General features: G+C 39.5%; 1 protein-coding gene across 4 annotated transcripts in view; it reads left to right on the plus strand.

Annotated features, from left to right (window-relative positions):
* FARSB (phenylalanyl-tRNA synthetase subunit beta) overlaps nt 1-22,435 on the plus strand; it is a 68,544-nt gene that overhangs the window by 39,460 nt on the left and 6,649 nt on the right. For all 4 annotated transcript variants that reach the window (XM_032637196.1, XM_032637195.1, XM_032637198.1 and 1 more), the window contains one exon: nt 5,594-5,749. In XM_032637196.1, the coding sequence (XP_032493087.1) occupies nt 5,594-5,749 (156 nt within the window). The remainder of the gene's footprint in view (nt 1-5,593; nt 5,750-22,435) is intronic.

Here is a 22,435-nt window from a genome sequence, read left to right on the forward strand (position 1 = left end):
TGTGTAAAGGTTCCTGTTCTCCCATATTAGATCTAATTTTTTAAAGTCTATGTCTTGACAGGATTCTTATAGCTTTTGTGAATCATTAGGCCTACTCTGAATTTCTTCTGAAGATAAGTAAAATTTGTAATATAAGCTATACTAGTCTCATGGGTACCAATATTAAAGAAATTTTTTAGATGGAATAGACTAAAAATCAAAGTGATTTGTTTCATTTTCTGAGCTTGGCCAGGCTATTATTCTCAAGCTCAGTATCAGCCACCAATTGCCCTGGGAGCTCTGTTGGTTTCCCAGTAGGCTTTCTCCTAGCATCTTTTTTTTTCTTTTTTAAAATTTATTTATTTTATTTTACTTTTGGCCGCGTTGGGTCTTTTTTGTCGCATGCAGGCTTTTCTCTAGTTGCGGTGCGCGGGGGCTACTCTTTGTTGCAGTGTGTGGGCTTCTCATTGCAGTGGCTTCTCTTGTTGTGGAGCACAGGCTCTAGGCACGTGGGCTTCAGTAGTTGCAGCATGCAGGCTCAGTAGTCATGGCTTACGAGCTCTAGAGCGCAAGCTCAGTAGTTGTGGTGCGCGGGCTTAGTTGCTCCGCGGCATGTGGGATCTTCCTGGACCAGGGCTTGAACCTGTGTCTCCTGCACTGGCAGGTGGATTCTTAACCACTGTGCCACCAGGGAAGCCCTCTCCTAGCATCTTCATTTGGGCTTCTTGGTGAATGTGAGAATAGAGATGGAAAGCTTCTCTTGAAGACTCTTATCCTTTTGCATTCTGTGCCACTTAACGATAACATTGCCTAACACCCCTAATTTGCTTTTAATCATTGGTACTTTGGTGAGAGAGAATCTACACTAAGCAGAAGGCTGTTCGAAAAATTTGAGTTGTATGTGATAGTCATTTACTAAGGGACATCACATAGCCCTTTTTTCTTCTTTTATAAAATCACTTGGCATGTTCTTTCAGCTTCCAGAATCGTAGCCAGCCACCCCTTCTCTGGGTGGTTTACATCAGCCTCTCCAGGCAGTACTTTGAAGTCTGTGAAAGACACTGGTAATTTAGGCTGACATACTTGGCAGGCCTATTTAAAAAGCAGAATTGTTTGATGGCATGACACAAGAGGTCTGTTAACTGAGTTATAAAGAACTGAGGCATTTCCAACAAACCCTAGTTTTGACATGAAATTTAAATAGTTCTTATTTTGAGGCATGCAGTCAGTGAATTTCCTGTGATGTAATATGGTCTCTCAGTGCAAAATACTAGGAAGTGGGAATTTTATTATGCCTAGCAGTTTCTCCAAGGAGAAATTCTGGGTGGAACTGAGTGTATGGTTATTTTCTCTTTTAATTCAATCCAGCTAATTCAGAGGGAATGTCTTAGCAAGATGTGAGGAAGCAAGTCTAGAGGGAATGGTAGCACTTGGGAGAGATGTGAAAAACCAGCCAATCAGTGGTGGGAGCTGGGAGGGGCACCTAAATAATGTATTTAATCTAATTCTTATGGTGGGTTTAGTATAAAGCCCTAAAAGTCAGTGGCCTTTCCTTAAAATACTGCAAAATTGAGTTTAAAAATATATAGCTCATTATTGTATATGCGTGTGCTGTCAACATCCTGAAACCTTTCTTGAATGGAGTATAATTTTTTTAAGTCTTGTATTTTTTATTGTAACTTCATTATTCTGATCATCAAAATCACTTAATTTTTTTTTTTTAATTCTAAGTCTTTAAACCAGATGTTGCTCCTCTTAATCAGAAAGGCAGGTTTTACATAATTTGGAGATCAGGACAGAAGTATTCCAAGGCAGAGGTTACCAAAATAGAGCTTCCAGTTTGTGTTGCTAAGCTCTCTGAATGATGGCATTTCTGTTGGACTCTTCTCTCACAGCAAAAATGGGACTACAAAGTGGTTTCAGTACGTGTCTGTGTGTTAAAGTGGAAGCATGTGACACTAACAAATGGGTACCACATGGCAGGGGTGCCCAGGAGCAAGTCCGTAATGTGAAAGGGATAAGTTAGTTTTGTTTCATTTCATTTTTTTCCCTTCGAGGGAAGGGGGCTGGGGAGAGGGGTTGAGCAGGGAGGGAGGGGGAGAGGAGGAGAGAGAGAGAGTGTGTGTGTGTGTGTGTGTGTGTTCCTACAGAGCAATCAGGCCCCTCATTTTAGTTAATGCATGTGGTTGATTTAGTGATGTTTGATGCCTGCCTGGTTTTAGTATTAATCTTTATTCCGACACCTCCGATCATAGCTTTTCGTTACCAGATTACTTTATTCTTGCTCATGGAAATGATGGAGAGTGACAGTGGCACAGTACTCACTTTCTGACACCAGCTGGCTCTTGTGCTGACTTAGAATGTGGCCACTGTCTTGTCCTGGCCTTGTTTAATGAGTTTTTGGTGTGTGCTTAGCTTCCTTTCCAGGCTTTATTCATTTATTCAGAAAATAATTGTTGAGGGTTTAGTCTGTGCAGGCTGTATGCTGGCTTTGACCTCTAGTGGAGTGCTTTGAACATAGTGGGTGCTAAGAAATGTTACATGGCAAGAACAGTTATTTCTCTATGTATGTTCAGTCCAAAGTTTAACTCAGAATGTACTTCCCATGAGTTACAGTACTGTTGATGGCTAGAAACTTTAGTTAACTGACTTCTAAAAATAATTTATTTCAGTTGCTTGACTACAATTCTTAAATATGAAAACTTTTGAAAATGAAAACATCTGTGTATCATATCAAAAACATTTCAAGAATGCACATCTTCGACTATACTAAGAATATATTCATACATAAGCTTGCCCTTATATTGTTTATTTTCATCTAAATCCCTTCGAGATTTAGAGATCTCATCTAAATCCTTTAGAGAGTTAGAGATTACTACTGTATAGTAGAGAGGGCATGGATTTTAGAGTTAGACAGTCCTGGTCAAATCCTGGTTTGGTAACTTACTAGCTGTGTAATTAATTACAGTTCTCTCCAGGCAGTTAGCTTGACTTTGGGCAAAACCTTTCTGAACTTTTGTTTCCCCATCTTATTTTCCCTATCCACTTTATAGATACAATAAAACCTAGCTTACATGAGTGTCTTGAGAATTAAGGTGACAGATAGGTTGACAGAAAGATACTAAGTTCTGGGTACTAAGTTTCCCTTTCCTTTTACCCCATTTATTGGCTAACTTTTATATTACTAGCAGTAAAGTACAGTGTTTTAAAATACTCATTTGTTTATTTGGATATCTGGAAGGCAAAAGACATTCTATATTTTGTGCAAATTATAGTATGGGAATAAGTCTGTGGAAGAACTTTTGCTCAATACATGCTAATATGAAGCAGCTTTTTATTTTCAGTTTGTTCTCCCAGATAGACATTAGTTTGTTCTTTCTCTTCTCCTGATTTGAAAGGCAAAACGAAGCCAACATTCATTCATTGTTTGTGTAGAGCAGTGGTCTCCTCCAGAATTTATTAAAGGGCCACAAGTGTATCTACCTGTTAAAAAGTTAAATGATCTCCACTGAATTTGAGTCTGTCTTCATACGCTATGCATATCTTTCTTTAAAAATGAGTTTTGCTAAAAATAGAACTGCCGTAAGACCCAGCAGTCCCACCACTGGGCATATACCCTGAGAAAACCATAATTCAAAAAAGAGTCATGTACCACAATGTTCATTGCAGCACTGTTTACAATAGCCAGGACATGGAAGAAACCTAAGTGTCCATCGACAGATGAATGGTTAAAGAAGATGTGGTACATATATACAATGGAATATTACTCAGCCATAAAAAGGAACGAAATTGAGTTATTTGTAGTGAGGTGGATGGACCTAGAGTCTGTCATACAGAGTGAAGTAGGTCAGAAAGAGAAAAACAAATACTGTATGCTGACACATATGTATGGAATCTCAAAAAAAAAAATGGTTCTGACTAACCTACGGGCAGGACAGGAATAAAGATGCAGATGTAGAGAATGGACTTGAGGACCCGGGGAGGGGGAAGGGTAAGCTGGGACGAAGTGAGAGAGTGGCATGGACACATATGCACTCCCAAATGTAAAATAGATAGCTAGTGGGAAGCAGTGGCATAGCACAGGGAGATCAGCTCAGTGCTTTGTGACCACCTAGAGGGGTGGGGTAGGGAGGGTGGTGGGAGGGAGACACAAGAGGGAGGGGATATGGGGATATAGGTATATGTATAGCTGATTCACTTTGTTATACAGCAGAAACTAACAACATTGTAAAGCAATTATACTCCAATAAGGATATTTTTTTAAAAATGAGTTTTAAATTTTTGTAACCATCACTGCGGATACAGAACAGTTCTGTTACCCCCAAAACCCACATGTCCCACGTTGTCACATTTTTTCCCCCACATCTAACCCCAGATGACCGCTATCTTGTTCTCTGTTGGTATACTTTTGTTTTTTCCAGAATGTCATATAAATGGACTTATATTGTCCACTTATATTGCCTTTTAAGACTGGCTTCTTTCATCCAGCTTCATGTCCTTGAGATTCCTCAAAGTTATCAAGTCTCCCTTATTGCTGAGTAGTATTCCATTGTATGGGTGAACCAGTTTATCTAGTCACCTATTAGAGTTCACTTGGATTATTGCAATTATTTAAAAAAAAATATTACATTGTGTAAGTTTGTCCTGATTTTCAAAGTAGAAAAAATATACTAATCAAGGAAAAATGGGGAAAAAAATATTCCTGCCCAAACAGAACCTCTATTAACATTCGGGTATATTTCTTTACATTCTTTTTCCTGTGCATGGAGTTTTCTGGCTTGTGGTTATATTTACATAGCTGTGATTCTTCATAAATTGCTTTTTTTTCCCTGTTTTAATTGTGATGTGTATATATGACATAAACAGTTTAAAAAGATTATAAAGCAAACACTAGTGTAACCATCCACGTTAAGCCCCTTCCCCATCAAAACTACCTTCCCTTACACAGAGCAATCACTATGCTAACCTTTGTGATAGTCATTCTCTTCTTTGTTTCATAGTTGTCCAACCTGTGGATATTCTTTAGACGATATAGTTTAGTTTTGACTCTTTTTGAACTTTGTGGCCTCCTTTTTTGTTATGTTTACTGTCGTAAGCTAGCTCTATTATGATGAATCTTCATAAAGATGCCTTTTAGCTGCCTAGTATTCGGCTGAGTGATTGTGCTGTACTTTACGTAGCCATTTCCCAATTTGGGTTGTTTCTGATTTTCACTGTTGGAAATAACGCTTTGTGTAGAAGTAATATCTTTCTACATGAATCCATTCTTGTATTTAGAATTATTTCTTTTGGATAGTATTGTAAATAAAAGAGTATGAAATTTTAAGGTTCTGAAAAATGTTGCTAAATTTTTTACCAGTTCGTACCACAATGAAGCCTTACTGTTCCTGGCCCAGCATTGAGGGTTTTCTGCATCTCCCCCAAGTAAAAACACCTCAGGGAATTTAATGGTTGAAAAACCATCTTATCTTGTCTTTCTGAGTTTGATTGGGTCTATGTTTCCTAATTGGTTTCCCTTTTTGTTGATTTTGCTTGAGTTTATGTTTTGGGGTAAATCAGCTTCTTAAGTGATGGTCAGTGTAGCCTTGTGACCAATTCTTTTATTTTTTTTCAGATGTAGGTGCAAGAAACTACAGGCATCTCTGTGCTGTTTACTACAACAAGAATCCTGGGTTTGAGATAATCCATGGGCTTCTGGACAGAATCATGCAGCTACTTGATGTGCCTCCTGGCGAAAAGAAGGGAGGATATGTGATCAGAGCATCAGAAGGTGAGACAGATCAGCTGAGTCAAGAGTCAATGATCCCATAATGAAGAGGCGAAGCCCTATTTGTGATAAAGTGTTTTTGGTTTTGATTTAGGGGGGAGGTGGGAGATAGAGCTTCATATCAATTAATTGTCAGTATTTTCTAGAAATATCCTTTTTCCCTCCAGTATTTTGAGAAGATGCTTTTCAGAGCTCTTGTAGTGCCACACATTATACTTTTGTTCCAGCTGAGTGCTGGTAACCCCTAGTTACTGGCACCATCAAGTCATGGTCAACCCACAATCCAAACTGGAAGCTGAGGGAACCAGAACTCATGACTTGTGCTCAGAGCCTCCTGCCTGAAGCCTTTAAGGCAAAAGAGGAAAAAAGAGAGACATTGGAAGTTAGGCTAACTAAATTGTATATATACTCCTAAAATGCTAGTTTCTTGTTTGAGGAATCCTGAAATTTTTGCTTTTCATATCCCTATGGCTTGAATCAGTATTAGATAAGAGATCCACAGACAACTTGAAAGAAACATTTTACCACTTTATTTCCACTGTTTACCTGACAATTTTATAACTTTATCTGGCATCTTAAATTTCTATTGGAACGTTCACTTTTTTCAAAGTGTTATTTAGCAGTACTTATACTGGTGTGAGGTTTGGGGGGACATATTTTTGTTTTCCCCTAGTTGTATTTTTCTTGGTCCTCAGAGATGGTTTTTTATTATTGTTTCAATTTTTTTTTTTAATTTGGAAAGTTCTTTGAAAATGCAGTAACCCTAAATATATGGCCTTTTTAGGTTGAAGATTTGTGGAGTTATCTTTTTTTTATAAAATTGAAAGATTAAATATTGCAGGGAGTTATCATTTTCTACCACATCTCTCATTAGTAATCATTCAGTGAAGATATGTGTGATGCTTATAGAATTTTAGAGTGTTGGAACTGGGTCTTAGAGTTCATCAAGTCCAGTTCCCTGATTTGACAAGTGAAGAAGCCAAGGATAGGCAAGCCAAGTGAGTTGGGCTGGGTCACACATGGGGACCCCAGGGCGCCTGCCTCCCACTGTTCTTTCCACAAGACCAAGTTGCCTGTCTTTATAGTGGCTTTACATTACTCATTCACCAGTTGACTATTCTAGAATTTCTGCTTTAAGATCTGGTCATCCAAGTTAATGGCAGCCTGAAAGCTGATGTGACACATTTTTTTTAACCTTCTATACAGAGTCTTTTCTCAGAAATTTTACTTCATATAGAGATTAGCTGAATAAAACTCTGTTTCCTGAAACAGATTATGTCATATATATGAGATATAATTTTTTTTCTTACTTGAAAGGTTGCAGAGAGCTGAAATGGTAAATTGGAGCATAATTTGTTGTGGATATGATACTTTTATATGTAACTTTTATATTAATGATGTTTCTAGAAGCCATAGACCAGTGTCTTAATATAATGACTCTCCTGCCTCAGTAAGTTCCTTAGACATATTTCTCAGAAGCCTCTAAGTTCCCCTGTCATGAGACAGGCTTCAAGAAGACAGAATAAGTAGGACACAGATCCTGCTGTCAAGGAACCTACAGGGGGAATGACCACTGCATACCAGCTTGGCGAGTGCCTTGAAGTTTCCAAAGAGGGAGATGGTGCGGTTTCTTAAGAGCATATGGGAAAGCGTTAGTGAGTTTCTGAAAAGTGACATAGGCCTTCGAAGGAATAGGTGGGAAGCAAGGCAGACCACCAGAGCAAAGGCAAAAAATGATGGGAAACATAGCCTAGTGCAGTTCGGTTTGACTACAGGGTGAGGAGGAAGCTTGGGACTACATTTAGAGTCCTGAGTGCTAGAATAAGGAGTTGTAGCTAATTAGCTGGAAAATATTGAAGCTGCTGCTGCTTTTTTTTTTTTTCTTAAGTGAGTGATGTGATTAGATCTGTACTTTGAAGGAATTAATCTGGCAGCATTATGTAGGTTGGGCGGCATGGAGAGTAGAGGGGAAGAGAATGGTTGAAAGGTGTTATAGTGAGAATAAGGGCTTGACTTTGAATGTTGGCCAAGGCTATACCGAGGAGAAGACTGATTTAAGAAACTTTATGAAGGTAGAAGCTACAGCATTCAGCATTTGGAAAAGTTCCACTTGGAACCGTTTGTGCCACTCGGAACCTTTTATGATACAGCTCATATGTGTTGATCTTTTTTTTAAGTTCTATTTTCATCATTCTAAACCTATGATATTATAATTTTAATCCTTTTATATTTTAGCACCAAAACAATATAATACTTAGTACTTAATATCCCTAATATGTAAATGTCTATCATTTTGGCTTGGAGTGCGTGTGTGGGTGTGTGTGTGTGTGTGTGTGTGTGTGTTTTCAAATTAGAAAATACATTCATAAACTGTAACCACTTACGATGTGGTTGTAGGTCTTCATGTTCAGTTTTTTAGGCCAAATTGTTACTGGTGTTTGATTTTGTATGAGGACAGGGGCCATCTTGTGTTTACTTTTGAATTTACTTTGGCTCTCATAATAGAATATTGTAATGTTATATTTTAATTATCTGTTTTGATTACATAATGACAAATATGATTACCTTTTTTTAAATGGTTAAAGAAACCAAGACCTAAAGAAGTGGCTTGTCAAAATAAGTCAGCAGTAAAGTTGGTATAAGTTCTTCATCTAAAATTTAATAGATATATAATATGTATATATATATATATATATATATATATATATATATATATCTCCTAAGTAAATCCCTACACAGGAATTTGGTTGCTAGGGCGTGTTTAGCTACATCGTTTCCTCAGATTTATTGTTATTTTGCATATTTTATTATTTTGCATAAAGCTTTTTCTGCTTCAATAAAAGGTCTTCAGAGTATCAAAAAAGTCAAGAAGAAACAGATTAAGAGCTACCATTTCCTGTCATTCTTAATTACTGAGTTGTCTTCTGTTACTCTGGCATATGGTTTACCTTTTAATAGTTAAAAGTCCGTGGTGGCTTTGCCATTATAATTGAGCTAAGTCTGTTCACCAGAGAGTCTTGCTAATGTCAGTTCATTGGCAGATATACCTAATCTCTCTCTGTCCTTTCTGATGAACACCACTGACTTCGTTTTGTGCCGCTTTGTTTGGTGGTAGAGAGTGGAACAGAACTTGATTCCCTTTTGAGAAACTTGGCCCTGTCCACTGTGAGAGAAACCTGGAAACTCATCTCATTGATCATCACATTGATCTCAGGGAGTTCTGTTGACATTGGCATGTAACCTGGCTTCTCATGCAGACAGCAGCCCTCTGCAGCCTGTGGATCTCTGAGAAGCACTCCCAAGTCCTGTGACTGCAGCCACAATTAGAAGCCATGGTCACTTAGTCTCACAGAGTTTTTATTTGCTGAGCGCCCTTGCAATTAAGAACACAAGGTGAGCTAGAATGCCAAACTGCTGATAGAATAAGGGCAGTCGTTGAGTAGAAAAAAGAAAGAAGAACCTTTAACTTTTTAACAGACTGTAGAGCGTTTTGAACACTTGGAACAACTCATCATGTTTTAGTGGCATTTGATCGGATCATTACAGCATATGTATGTGCTTTTTTTCAGACTTCTTTCCCTTTGTTTTTGTGGTTTGTTGCAAACTAAATTATGTATGTTAAAATGCATTTATCCTTTTCAAAACCACTTTTGGGCAAGGAAAATTTGCAACATTTTTGTGTTTAGAACAGTTATGTGGTTCCTGGGCAAATCAGTGGCGAAAATAATTTCTTAGGGAAGGTAGTAGGCTTTGTGTGCGATTGGCTGCACTGACTTGAGTGTGTATTTTTTCCCCTTGAATTTGTTACTATTTCAGTTTTGTTTATTCACAAATCTATGGAAAATGTCAGTTTAACCTGAGACAAGATTCCTGATGGAAAAACAGAAGTTTTAGTACTTTTAGTTTTGACAATTCTAATTTTCATGCTGCTCAAAATTCATTTTGTGAAATGAAAAATAACCTTGTAAGTAATAGGCACATTTAATCCTGCACCATATGTACCCACAGAGGTTACTTAGATACCTTCTGTTACAGCATCACCTAATGATCATTGACTTGACCTGTAGGTCATGACCTTTTTCCTCTTTCAGGACACCTGTGAAAGATTTCAGATGCTAAAAAGTACGGGTGAAATTGTGATGTCTCCCCAGCCTTCACACTGGTGTTTAGTGTAACATGAGCTTGGAAATATATGAGAAGAATAAGTATTGAACAGCTTGCTGGAGTACAGGAGCCGTTTATGGTCTGATTTACACAAAAAGTCTAGGCTGGAAAAAGGGGGGATCTGTATAGTGTCTCCACATTTTTAGTTACCATCAGCAAAGACATGACTCTGTTAAGGCACCACATTGAAAAGAAAAAAAGTTTGGAAGTTAATAAGCTTCTGACCTTACTATGCTGTGTAAAAAATGTCCTTAATCCCCTGATTCTCTGGTTTTTTTCGGTGTTTGAGGCAAGCTTTCAAATACTACAATTTTTGTTACCTTCTTTGAAGGCTTTATTAAGAGCAATGTTAAACACATCTGCAGTGATCACCATACGTCAAAACAGTGGGATGACGTGGGGCCACAGTGCCCATTAAAGCCTCAGCAGCTATCATGATTCGCGTAGCCCTGTGTTGTTCTCGAGTGTGTTTTATTTCCTTGCCTCACTCTCTCTTATATGTATGAGACAAAGTTCTCTCCACTCATGCTCACCACCTCGTGCTTTTGATGTGCCTTGGTACCCATTTGACGTTTCAGTACTCAGTGTTGGAGTGCGTGTTCCACAGCACGTCCCACTTGAATGACTTAGCTCACTTTCCCATCTGATAGGTCTTGTAACACAGTATTTCTCAACTTCTTCTTTTTTTTTTTTTTTTTGCGGTACGCGGCCCTCTCACTGTTGTGGCCTCTCCCGTTGCGGAGCACAGGCTCCGGATGCGCAGGCTTAGTGGCCATGGCTCACGGGCCCAGCCGCTCCACGGCATGTGGGATCTTCCCAGACCGGGGCATGAACCTGTGTCCCCTGCATCGGCAGGCGGACTCTCAAACACTGCGCCACCAGGGAAACCCCTCAGCTTCTTTTTATTATCTCTCCCTTAAAGAAGGTTTTAGACTTTTTTCCTAATTGCCCCTCCGTAAAATGTTAATACCACTGGTATACTGCATATTTATTATGTATAGCTTTGCTTTATACATAAAAAGTATAAACCTTATTTTTAAAATTCAATTCAGGGTTACGAATAAGTAAACATTTTTAAGTTAAGAGTTAAATTAGGGAGTTCTGGTGGCCTAGTGGTTAGGATTCCAGACTTTCACTGCTGTGGCCCAAGTTCAGTCCCTAGTCGAGGAACTGAGATCCTACAAGCCTAGTGGTGCAGACAGAAAAAAAAAGAGAGAGTTAAATCAAAAAACTACTAACGTTTAACTTTGTATCTACTGCATAGCTTTTAATGTTACATACTTATATAAATTGTAGTGCATCATTATATATGCCAATTGGCAATTTAAATATATAACTGTAACCAAAAATTTTTTAAAACCATTCAAAAGCCACTTTTCCAGCAGAAGTAAAACAATTGAAAAATTAATTTCTTAAAATCATTTTTAGTGAATTTAACTTTTCCTTGATAAGAGAAGATAACTTTTAATTAGCTGGTTGTCAGATATTGCTGATCATTTTTCTTTCCAGCACTTGATGTAGTTAATGATGTGTTGAATAATAACCTTTTAAATTAGAAACTTTTTATTTAGTTCTCAAAGCCTGAACTATGCAGGGAAGCTCTCAAGAGCACACATAAATAGAGTCCACAGGGCAGCCAGTGGTGATTCCTGGCACATGCAGGTCACTCTTAACGTGACCTTGCAATTGAGCGCTTGATACAAAGTCTTCCAGTCACCGGATCAGAGCTATCTGTCGCCACAGTTGTGGAGCACTGATCTTGCATACATTTGCTATGTTTTCCATTTCAGTGCTGCTTCTGTGAAGCCCAAGACAGCCCAGTGAGACGAACTGAACACTGAGGAGTACAGTTTTGTTAAGTAGGGTTCATCTTTGGAGGGCTCCAAACCACTGTAATATAAGATTTTTTTTCATACCCCCTCTCCCCAGCCAAGAACCAGTTTTCATTCCGCTTTGAGAATGCATGCTGTGACTTAATGCATACTTAGGAGTTGTTTCAATTTAACTGTATGTGCTGGGCAAAAGAGAGAGAGAGAGAAAGGTATTTTTATTTAACACCTTGTACTCCTTTTTTTCCTGCTTCCAAACTAGACGTTGGCTTCCACTATTCTACAGAAAAGGCTATGGCCCAAATAAAAAGAGATGCAAAAGAAGTTCATTTCCAGTTTCAAGGACCCAAATCCTGAAAGTTGAGAGGATTTTTAGGGTGATTTGTACTGCTCAGGTTTTTTTCCCCCGATTCTTTTCCATTATAGTTTATTACAAGATACTGAAAATAGTTCCCCGTGCTATACAGTTAATCCTTGTTGTTCGTCTATTTTATATATGGTAGCATGCATCTCTTTATTTATTTATTTATTTTTTTGTGGTATGCGGGCCTCTCACTGTTGTGGCCTCTCCCGTTGCGGAGCATAGGCTCCAGATGCGCACGGGCTCCAGACGCGCAGGCTCAGCGGCCATGGCTCACGGGCCCAGCCACTCCGCGGCATGTGGGATCCTCCCGGACCAGGGCACAAACCCGCATCCCCTGCATCGGCAGGCGGACTCCCAACCACTGCGCCACCAGGGAAGCCCTTAGTGTTCTTTAGGTCCATCCGTGTTGCTGCAAATGGCATTATTTCATTCTTTTTATGGCTGAGTAGTAGTCCACTGAATTTATATGTCACATCTTCTTTATCCATTCATCTGTTGATGGACATGTAGGTTGCTTCCATGCCTTGGCTATTGTAAATAGTGCTGCTGTGAACATTGGGGTGCATGTATCTTTTCAAATTAGAGCTTTCATCTTTTCTGGATATATGCCTAGGAGTGGGATTGCTGGATTATGTGGTAATTCTATTTTTAGTTTTTTAAGAAACCTCCATACTGTTTTCCATAGCGGCTGCACCAATTTATATTCCCACAGTATAACAGTGTAGGAGGGTTCCCTTTTCTACACACTCTCTCCAACCTTATTTGTAGACTTCTTTTTTCTCTGCGGTACGCGGGCCTCTCACTGTTGTGGCCTCTCCCGTTGCGGAGCACAGGCTCTGGTTGCGCAGGCCCAGCGGCCATGACCCACGGGCCCAGCCGCTCCGTGGCATGTGGGATCCTCCTGGACCGGGGCACGAACCCGTGTCCCCTGCATCAGCAGGCAGACTCTCAACCACTGCGCCACCAGGGAAGCCCCATTTGTAGACCTTTTGATGATGGCCATTCTGACCGGTGTGAGGTGATACCTCATTGTAGTTTTGATTTGCATTTCTCTGCTAATTAGCAGTGTTGAGCATCTTTTCATGTTCCTGTTGGCCATCTGTGTGTCTTCTTTGGAGAAGTGTCTATTTAGGTCTTCTGCCCATTTTTTGTTTGGGTTATTCATTTTTTTTGTTTTTGTTGTTATTGAGTTGCATGAGCTTTTTGTATATATTGGAAATTAATCCCTTGTCAGGCGCATTGTTTGCAAATATTTTCTCCCAGTCCGTAGGTTGTCTTTTCATTTTGTCTATGGTTTCCTTTGCTGTGCAAAGGCTTCTAAGTTCGATTAGGTCCCATTTGTTTATTTTTGCTTTTGTTTCCATTACTGTAGGAGATGGATCCAAAAAATCCTGCTGGGATTTATGTCAGAGTGTTCTGCCTATGTTTTCCTCTAGGAGTTTTATAGTATCCAGTCTTACATTTAGGCCTTTAATCCATTTTGAGTTTATTTTTGTATATGGTGTTAGAGAGTGTTCTAATTTAATTGTTTTAACGTAGCTATCCAGTTTTCTCAGTGTCACTTATTGAAGAGACTGTCTTTTCTCCATTGTATGTTTTTGCCTCCTTTATTTATTTGTTTATTTATTTATTTATTTATTTTTGCGGTATGCGGGCCTCTCACTGCTGTGGCCTCTCCCGTTGCGGAGCACAGGCTCCGGACGCGCAGGCTCAGCGGCCATGGCTCACGGGCCCAGCCGCTCCGCAGCATGTGGGATCTTCCCGGACCGGGGCACGAACCTGCATCCCCCGCATCAGCAGGCAGACTTTCAACCACTGTGCCACCAGGGAAGCCCTTGCCTCCTTTATTAAAGATTAATTGACCATAGGTGTGTGAGTTTATTTCTGGGGTCTCTGTGCTGTTCCATTGATCCATATGTCTGTTTTTGTGCCAGCACCACGCTGTTTTATTTACTGTAGCTTTATGTTATTGTCTGAATGCACTACTCGGTTCTGATCTTAGATATGTAAGTTTGGTTTTCCTCAGGGAGGAGCAGCTTTACACGTTGGCAGCACCCTGGTTTTGGCACACTGGTGTGCTGCACCGACCGCTCTCCTCTGAATTTCTAGAGAATGATGTGTTCTGGTACACTAAATATTAACCCTCTAAACATTCAATTCAGCTTTAATCCAGAAGGATTAAAAGTATGGATGGGTGGAGAGAAAAAGAGGTACACATATTGAATACATTTCTAGGTAGGGTTGATAAATAAGTGCTTCTGTCTGAAAAATGTGCTTTTCCCCTTGAGGTATTCACATTTAATATTTCCTTTTCTTTAAAGGTGTAGGATGAGGGCAATAATTTTTACCCCTTCCCCTTTTTTTTGAGAATTGATGGAAGAAACTCCTATAATGTAAACCCCATTTTATTAACTTTAAAATTTTGAAACAGTTACAAGCTTATTAAAACAGGTGCAGGACAAAAAACTTGCCTGAACTGTTTGAGAATAAATTGCCAACCTGTACCCCTTAATACATTAGTGTGTATTTCTTACAAACAAGGACATTGTCCTACATAACCAAAATATAATCGTCAAAACCAGGAAAATATTATTCACGTTAATGTTGACCCCATCTAATCCTTTTACCCTGGGTGAGTTTTATCAATTATCCTTTATATCAAAGAATCACTTATTGCCTTTAGCTGTCATGTCTCATTAGCCTCCTTCTGGAAAATTCTAGAATAGTCTCTCCTTGACTTTCATGACCCTAACACTTTTGGAGATTATAGGCCAGTTATTTTGTAGTGTGTTCCTCAATTTGGGGTTTTCTAGATTCAAGTTAGGCAACTTTGGAGGAATGTTGCAGAAGTAACGCTCTCTTCTCAATGCATCCTATCAGTGGCACCCGATTTCCACTTATAGCTGAATAATGTTCACTTAATCACCTGATCAGACTAGTGTCTGCTAGGCTTCTTTACTGTCAAGTTACTCCTTTCTCCATTATCATCAATAAACATTTTGTGGAGAGGAACTTTGAAATTATGTAAATGTTCTGTTCCTAATCAGTCTTCCTATTTGTTTATATATCTTAGTATGGATTCATTATTTCCTGTTTTATTCAGTGTATCTTAATCCATTATTCTGATTCTCACGTTGTCCTCACTTTGGCCAGTGGGAGTCCCTTCAAGCTGGCTTCTGTATCCTTTTTAACATGTTCCTATTATTCTTTATTATTATTAGCACTCTCTTGCTTTGGGCACAAGAAGATATTCAAGGCTTATCTTGATCTTTCCATTGTCCCATTTCTCCATCCTGGTTCCTTTTAGTGGGGAATAGTGTCTACAAGTCCAGATGTAGGGTTCTAGTTGCACACAGACACATACATATACTAACTCCTATATCTATACATATTTTAAAGACCATAAGCCCACAGCAATACCTCCATTCCAGTCCAACACCTTAGGGTTCGTTCCAGTTTTCTCCCCTTCTGTATTTGTACCTCCTCCAACAGTGAGAAACCTGGTTCCCATGGTTCATAATTTATTCACTTACTTGCTCATTGCTCCTGTTGGTAGCTAAACTCCATCTTGTCCCCTGTGTGTCTGCCCTGCCCATCACTCACTCTCAGTCTCTGACTGCCCTCTCGGGGCTGTTCCCCTCTCACCTGTGCATGCTCTCCCTGCCCCCTTTAGCTCTGACACCCAGTGCCCACACTTGAGTGAGAGGATTTCTTCCTTCCTCAGCCCCTTTAGGGCTGGATTATTCTGGAAGGAAAGGAGAAGGCTTTAAGTCTTGAGAAGCTTTTATTGGTAGGGAGGTTCTTAATAAAATGAAAGGGAGAAAATAGTTGTATATGGTGATGCTTTTTTGGATGTGGGTGATAATATAGGAAATATATTTCTGGGCTCATCTTATATAGTTTCTGCCTCAGACCTGGAATCAGCTATATTGCCAAGTGGCCCTGGTTCTTTTTAGTGAGAAATCAAATTTAGATCACAATCTAGGTGCTAAGGTTGCTCGTTGCTACTGAGTGAGTCATTGTTTCTAGGACTTTTTAGTATGCAGAGGAAAACCTTTTTAAAAAAAATTTTTTTTTTTTTTTTAAAGAAAAAGCCTTGAGTTCATATGGGTAGTTCCAATTTATATTCAGGATTAGAGGATTTTTACTTAATACGTTTGTCTTTATAGTTAGCTCTTTTTCTTTACATTGATAATCTTGGTTCCTAATTAATTTACATTATTACCTATTTATCCATCTTTGTTTCAAAATATCAGTATTATTGCTAATAACATGATTGTTAGAAACAGTTTAAGCTTTGTCTTCAGTTATTTTTGTACTTAGAAAATATTCTACAAAATAAAGTACATTTTGACCAACATATTCCCAGTATTTCTTTTTATCAGGCAAGACTGTAGAAGCCTTAAATAACTAAGGCTTGCACTGATTTTTAAAAATATTATATTAATTCACAGTCTGCTTTGTTTAAAGATTAGAAATGCATACTTTACTGTGGACTTTGGGTCAGTGGGGAGGGAGAACCTTAACCGAACACCCGTTAGGTATCTGTCTTCTCTGGAGTTTCTTTCATCTGCCAGCACATCTCTTCCCTCCCCGTTATGCTGCCTTTAGAGAGACAGTCTTCAGTATATTACAACATTGCGGGAATCCCACAGATTGACATTCATTTAAAGCATTCCTGCTACTTTTACATAAATGATAGGCAGACCATCGGACTTCACTGAGGTCCCAGTTGTGGTTTTGATCTTGATGGATTATTTTGCTTTACATTAGTGTTCAATAGCTTGGCCTAATCTCCACCTGCTTGAGAAATAAATGCCAATAGTCACTTGGGTGACGTGGGCAACCCATCCCCCTCCTGGAAATACCTCTGAGCACCTGCTGGTCCTGGTGGGTCGTGGGTCAGGAACGTTGTCTTCCTGCCGAGGGTTCTTCTAGGCCAAATAGGCCACATACAAGGCCGGCAGCTCGCCTTCAGACACCAGCCCTCCACACTTGCATCTTTGCAGCCTTGCGTCTTAGTTGTTCCTTCCTCCACTCCTCCCTCTTCATGACCCTGTACTCTCATTGTTCCCATTTTGCCCTTTTTAAAAAAATTTTCTTTTCAGGAAAGCATCTGACTTGAAGTTCAGTTGATACATATCAGTGTGAACTTAAGAGATGCTTTAATTTTTGGCATTCTTTCTCATTGTGAAAGGAGAAAAATTTGGTCCCTTTATGAAAATGTCAGGTTATTAGCTTTAAAAAGGGTGGGGCAAATTTAGTGGAATAGAAAAACCTCTCCATCTTCTGAAACCACACCCAGCTGACAGCCACACACACACACTTCCTTATGTGAAAAGAGCATGTTTGGAAGAGGTGAAAGAAGAAACGTGGGAAACAGCAGCATGGCCCAGTATATTAGCAAATAGGCAGACATTAATTACCTGCCTTTCTTTAAACAATAAACCGTGTGACTGTAGTTACAATAATTTTATTTCTTTTGAATGATGTTGAAGCCAGCCCTAAAGAGTAAACAGTTGAGCAGAAATATCAGATTAAATGCCTTGCTCTAAATGTCTCCAGAACTTCCTGTTGTCTGTTCTGTGAGACCTGTTTTGATGTGTCCAGTATTCATCAGTAGCTGTTAAAATATTTTATCAATGTTGTTTTCGCAGCCACTACACTTTGACACTCTTCTTCCAGAAGGGAAGGGTTTCTGCTTATTCTCTTAATCCCTAAAGGCCCCTAGCTTGTTTGTGAATTGCATTCTCTGAACAAAGATCTCCTCTTGGAATTATTTTCCTGAGCTGCTTTGATGCTTTTTTTTTTTTTTCCCCCACCAGTGGAACTGAAAAAAAAGGTAGTAAGTAGTGGGTACTATGCAAGGGAAAATTTTTTTAAAATCAGTGCTGTACAAAATAAGATCAGTATAATCTTATATTAAGTTTGTGGTTTGTTGGTACTACCATTGCTAGAAGTCCACTGTTTAACATTTTGGTATGTCATTGAACTATACAATAATTGGCATTGTTTTACTTGTGTGGTCTACCTTTGGCAAAAGGAAGAAACCAAAAAAGAGCAACAAGTAACATATATGTTACAGGAGCCCTATTTGTAACAGTGGATAATTGGAAACAACTCCAACATAAAATACTTCAAGAACAATTTGGCAGACTACTACATATAAATATAATGGCATATGATAAACATGAATTATAAACTAAGTTGATTAAAATGATAGGGAGGGGCTTCCCTGGTGGCGTAGTGGTTGGGAGTCCGCCTGCCGATGAAGGGGATGCGGGTTCGTGCCCTGGTCCGGGAGGATCCCACATGCCGCGGAGTGGCTGGGCCCGTGAGCCATGGCCACTGAGCCTTCACGTCTGGAGCCTGTGCTCCGCAACAGGAGAGGCCACAGCGGTGAGAGGCCTGCATAACGCAAAAAAAAAAAAAAAAAGGAAGAATACATTTTGTTGAGCCCTAGGAGGCATGATCAACTGTGATACGGTAACCGTAACTCTTGTGTGTTGGGTCAGGTCCTTCTGTTGTGTTAGCCCATGTGATTTAGGACTTAATCCCTTTATGCCAGTTTCTTCATCTGTAAAATGGGAATGATAATGTCTGTCCTGTCTGTACCACAGGGTTGTTGGGAGAGGCAGATATAAGAAGTTGGGACAGCATTTTGGAATGGGTGATCACTCTCCAGAGTACCCTCTGGGTACATACTAGGTCTGCCCTTCAGAAAATCAGCATTATATAAAAGAGTCACAGACTGGGGTTCAATCAGGAACTGGGTTCTCAGCTCTGCTGTTACCTGGCTGTATGGTTTTCTTAACCTCTTTGGTATCCATTTTCTCATATTAGAAATAAAGGCATGGACAACATCACTGCCAGGGTCATTTCTAGTTTTAAGATTCTGCAGGAGTTTAAATGGTTCAGGAGCAGCCTCTGCTGCAGGGTCTAATGTAGCAGCTCTTTTTCTTCGCCGTTTTAGATGGTGTCACTGTGGTGCTTATTTATCTGTTTAAATTATTCCAGTCTTGTTTCAGGAATCTGGAACTTATTCTTTAAGGATGCCTGTGTTATATGGGATTTTTAAAAATGTAGTTCTGTCTTCCCTGGAAAGCTCTAGGTTTTGTCTATATCATGGTGTGTTAACAATATTGTAGAGCATACTTGGTTATGCCCTAAGGCTAGAGGTTGTCAGTCTTTTTTTTTTTTTTTTTAAAGGTTTTGTTTATTTAATTTTAAACCAGAGGAGGTTTGCAAACATGAAATGGACAGCTTGACTGCAAGTTTGAAAACACTATTCCCTAGGCCTTCTGTGCCTTGGGGCCACACACAGAGGTGCTCACTCTCTGGCCTATGCTATTGCTTGCCTCAGGCAAGTCCCCTAATCTCCTTGTGCTTCACTTTTTCCATCTGTAACTTGCCTGTCCTTGGGGCTTGGCCAGGGCTGCACTGGGACCAAGTCACTCCCTTTACTGGGGATGGAAGGAGATGAGTAGAACACAGCGTACTTTGTTTTCACAATCTCATTATTCTCTTTTTCTTCTACACTCCCTACTTGTCTGCTGAAGTTTAATTCTGAAACTACAGCACATCTATGATAATGACATGTTTGAGGTTATGTTTATTCCGTGCTGGCCAAAGGTCTCAATTGAGTAGGTTAACTAATTGTGAAATTACAGATGCAGTCTCAAACACTCCACATTTCCATTCTTTCCTTTAATTAGCCCTAGAACAGTCTCTCTATTGTTGTTGTTTTATTATTTTACTATAACTGTGGAGAAAGTATTGATAATACATTGCTCATATTTGGTTGGAGAAATTGTCCTTTAAAGGTTTTTATCAGATGAAAGACTGGGAAAGACCCATTTTATTGACCCAGGAAGGCAGGATGATGCTCCATACCTTTTAGTTTTGAGTTGTTATTCTGTATCTGTCCTATGAACATTTAAGAAATGTGAAAATTTGGGAGGAAATGATTCAAATGCCAGACAAATGTAGGATATGATGGCATTATTTTGGAATAGGAATTTTCAAAACAAGCCAATAGACAGGGCACTTGTTAACCTAGAGTTAAAAATCCTTTGGTTTTACACAAATTAAAATTGAGACGGATTTAAAATTGCAACTAGGTGTATCACGTTTAAGTTCTCCTAACTTTTTTTTTAATATAAATTTTCAGGGCTTATATTGCTTCTTTTTAATAAATTTATTTATTTATTTATTTGTTTTTATTTTTGGCCGTGTTGGGTCTTTGTTGCTGCGTGGGCTTTCTCTAGTGGCGGCGAGCGGGGGCTGCTCTTCACTGTGGTGCGCAGGCTTCTCATTGCGGTGGCTTCTCTTGTTGCGGAGCACCGACTCTAGGAGTTCGGGCTCAGTAGTTGTGGCTCGCGGGCTCTAGAGCACAGGCTCAGTAGTTGTGGCGCATGGGCTTAGTTGCTCCGCGGCATGTGGGATCTTCCCGGACCAGGGCTCGAACCCGTGTCCCCTGCATTGGCAGGCGGATTCTTAGCCACTGCACCACCAGGGAAGCCCCTCTCCTAACATTCTTGACCCTCTTCAAGTTATGAAATATGAGTACGTGTGTATGAGAGACAGATAGTTAAGATCAGACTTTAAACTAGATCCTAAGGGCTTCCTCCTGTGAGCGCAGGCTCCCGCTCTGCGTCCGTGTTGTGGGTGTAGGTGGGCCCAGTGCTCCTCTCCCGTCCAGTTGCCTCCGCGTTAAGGGTTAACGAAGTCTGCAGGTGTGTTGGGATTAGCACTGTAAAGTTGTGTAAGGGGTTTTTCTTTCTTTTGATCTTTAGAAAGGGATGAAAGATAGCCATTAAACTCAAGGGATTAGGTCCCCTCTCTTTAAAGACTTTAGGTACCATAAATATTTCACTTCAGATATAAGGTGAAGACTTGTATATATCTGGGGGAAAATGGGTGTTTTATATTACCAGTTGGAAATTATTCAGTCTCCATTTACAAATTAAATGGTCTTTGCAGAGAACTTCTCTTCCAACCTGGAGTGTACTAAGATCTGAAAAAACTGTGTGTGTTTATATCGTGGTAGTTATGCCAATTTTTCCTCCTCATATTCCTAAACCTTTTCTTTTTATAAGTTCGTGTCTTATCTTCATTGTGCCTTTTCCGCCCTGGGTGCTCCCTCATTCCACTGAGGCACTCCAAAACTCCTGGTTCTAAAACTTAGAGAACAACCACCCTTAAGAATGATACCCTGCTCACATGTTATAAGTGTGTGGTCGGGTTTTTGGGGGGTTTTTTTAAGCCTTATATTTTGTTCTGTTTTTTCCTTTAAATTAACATTATTTAGAAAAGGAAAGTGAGGTTGATGTGCTGGTGGCATAGTTAGTTATGGTTACTACATATTCAGAAAGTGGTAGGAGACCAGAAGAAAGTCCTGCGTGGGAAATTATAATTGCAGCGCCATTCTACTCTTGGCCGGCCACCTACTCTGTCAGTTTCACTCCAGAATGGAACACTGGGTTTTATTTTATCTTTTTCCCTTTGTATGATTTCCTAGGATGGGTTACTGGATGGTGGAATGGATAATTTTATATGTATCTAATTGTATTAGAATTAGGGCCTCGGGGGAGGAAAGGATAGGGTTTGGGTAGATGCCAGCCCTAGAGTCAGCCTATTAAGTGATTATTCCTTGCTCCCACCCCATAATACATCATCAGTTATTTAGAACAGATTTAAAACACATTCTGTTGGCCCAGTGGCTTACTATATTTATATAATTCTGCATTTTGTGTTTCGTCCCTGAATTTGGGGACTTATGTGTGGTTACTTTTATTAAAGCTCGTGATGATAGCTTCTATTATTGGCTGTGGTGTATGGGATACACTGACATTCCTTTACCAGTGTTCCCCACCCTCCTTTTAATTTTGTTCTTTTTATTATGGAAAATTTGATAAAGTACCAGATTGAAGGCAGTTACAGTATGTGGATTCGAACCCCAAAGTATGTATTAGTAATGTGAAGAAAGGGAAAAGTAAAATTGTATGAGTGGATGATTTTTAGAGATGGATTATATAAAATACCAGATGAATTAGTTGAAAACAGCCAATGGCAGGGGTTTTAAAGATTAAGGATTAAGCCTCATGCTTGATAACACCATGGAGCTTTCAGATTAAGGGTCTGCTCAGTTACCGCCTTAAGCTTCTACTTCCGATGCTTCACAAAATTATAGGAATAACTCTATGTGTAAAGCTTATCCAAACTTTGGGCCTATAATATTACTCCAAAAGAAAGACGGGGGCAAAAAGAAACTGTGAAAGGTGTTTGGCAACGAGCAAGAGAGGGAGCTCACAAACTCTTTGAAGGTCAATT

Source organism: Phocoena sinus, chromosome 7 (assembly GCF_008692025.1).
Source record: "Phocoena sinus isolate mPhoSin1 chromosome 7, mPhoSin1.pri, whole genome shotgun sequence".
NCBI lineage: Eukaryota > Metazoa > Chordata > Mammalia > Artiodactyla > Phocoenidae > Phocoena > Phocoena sinus.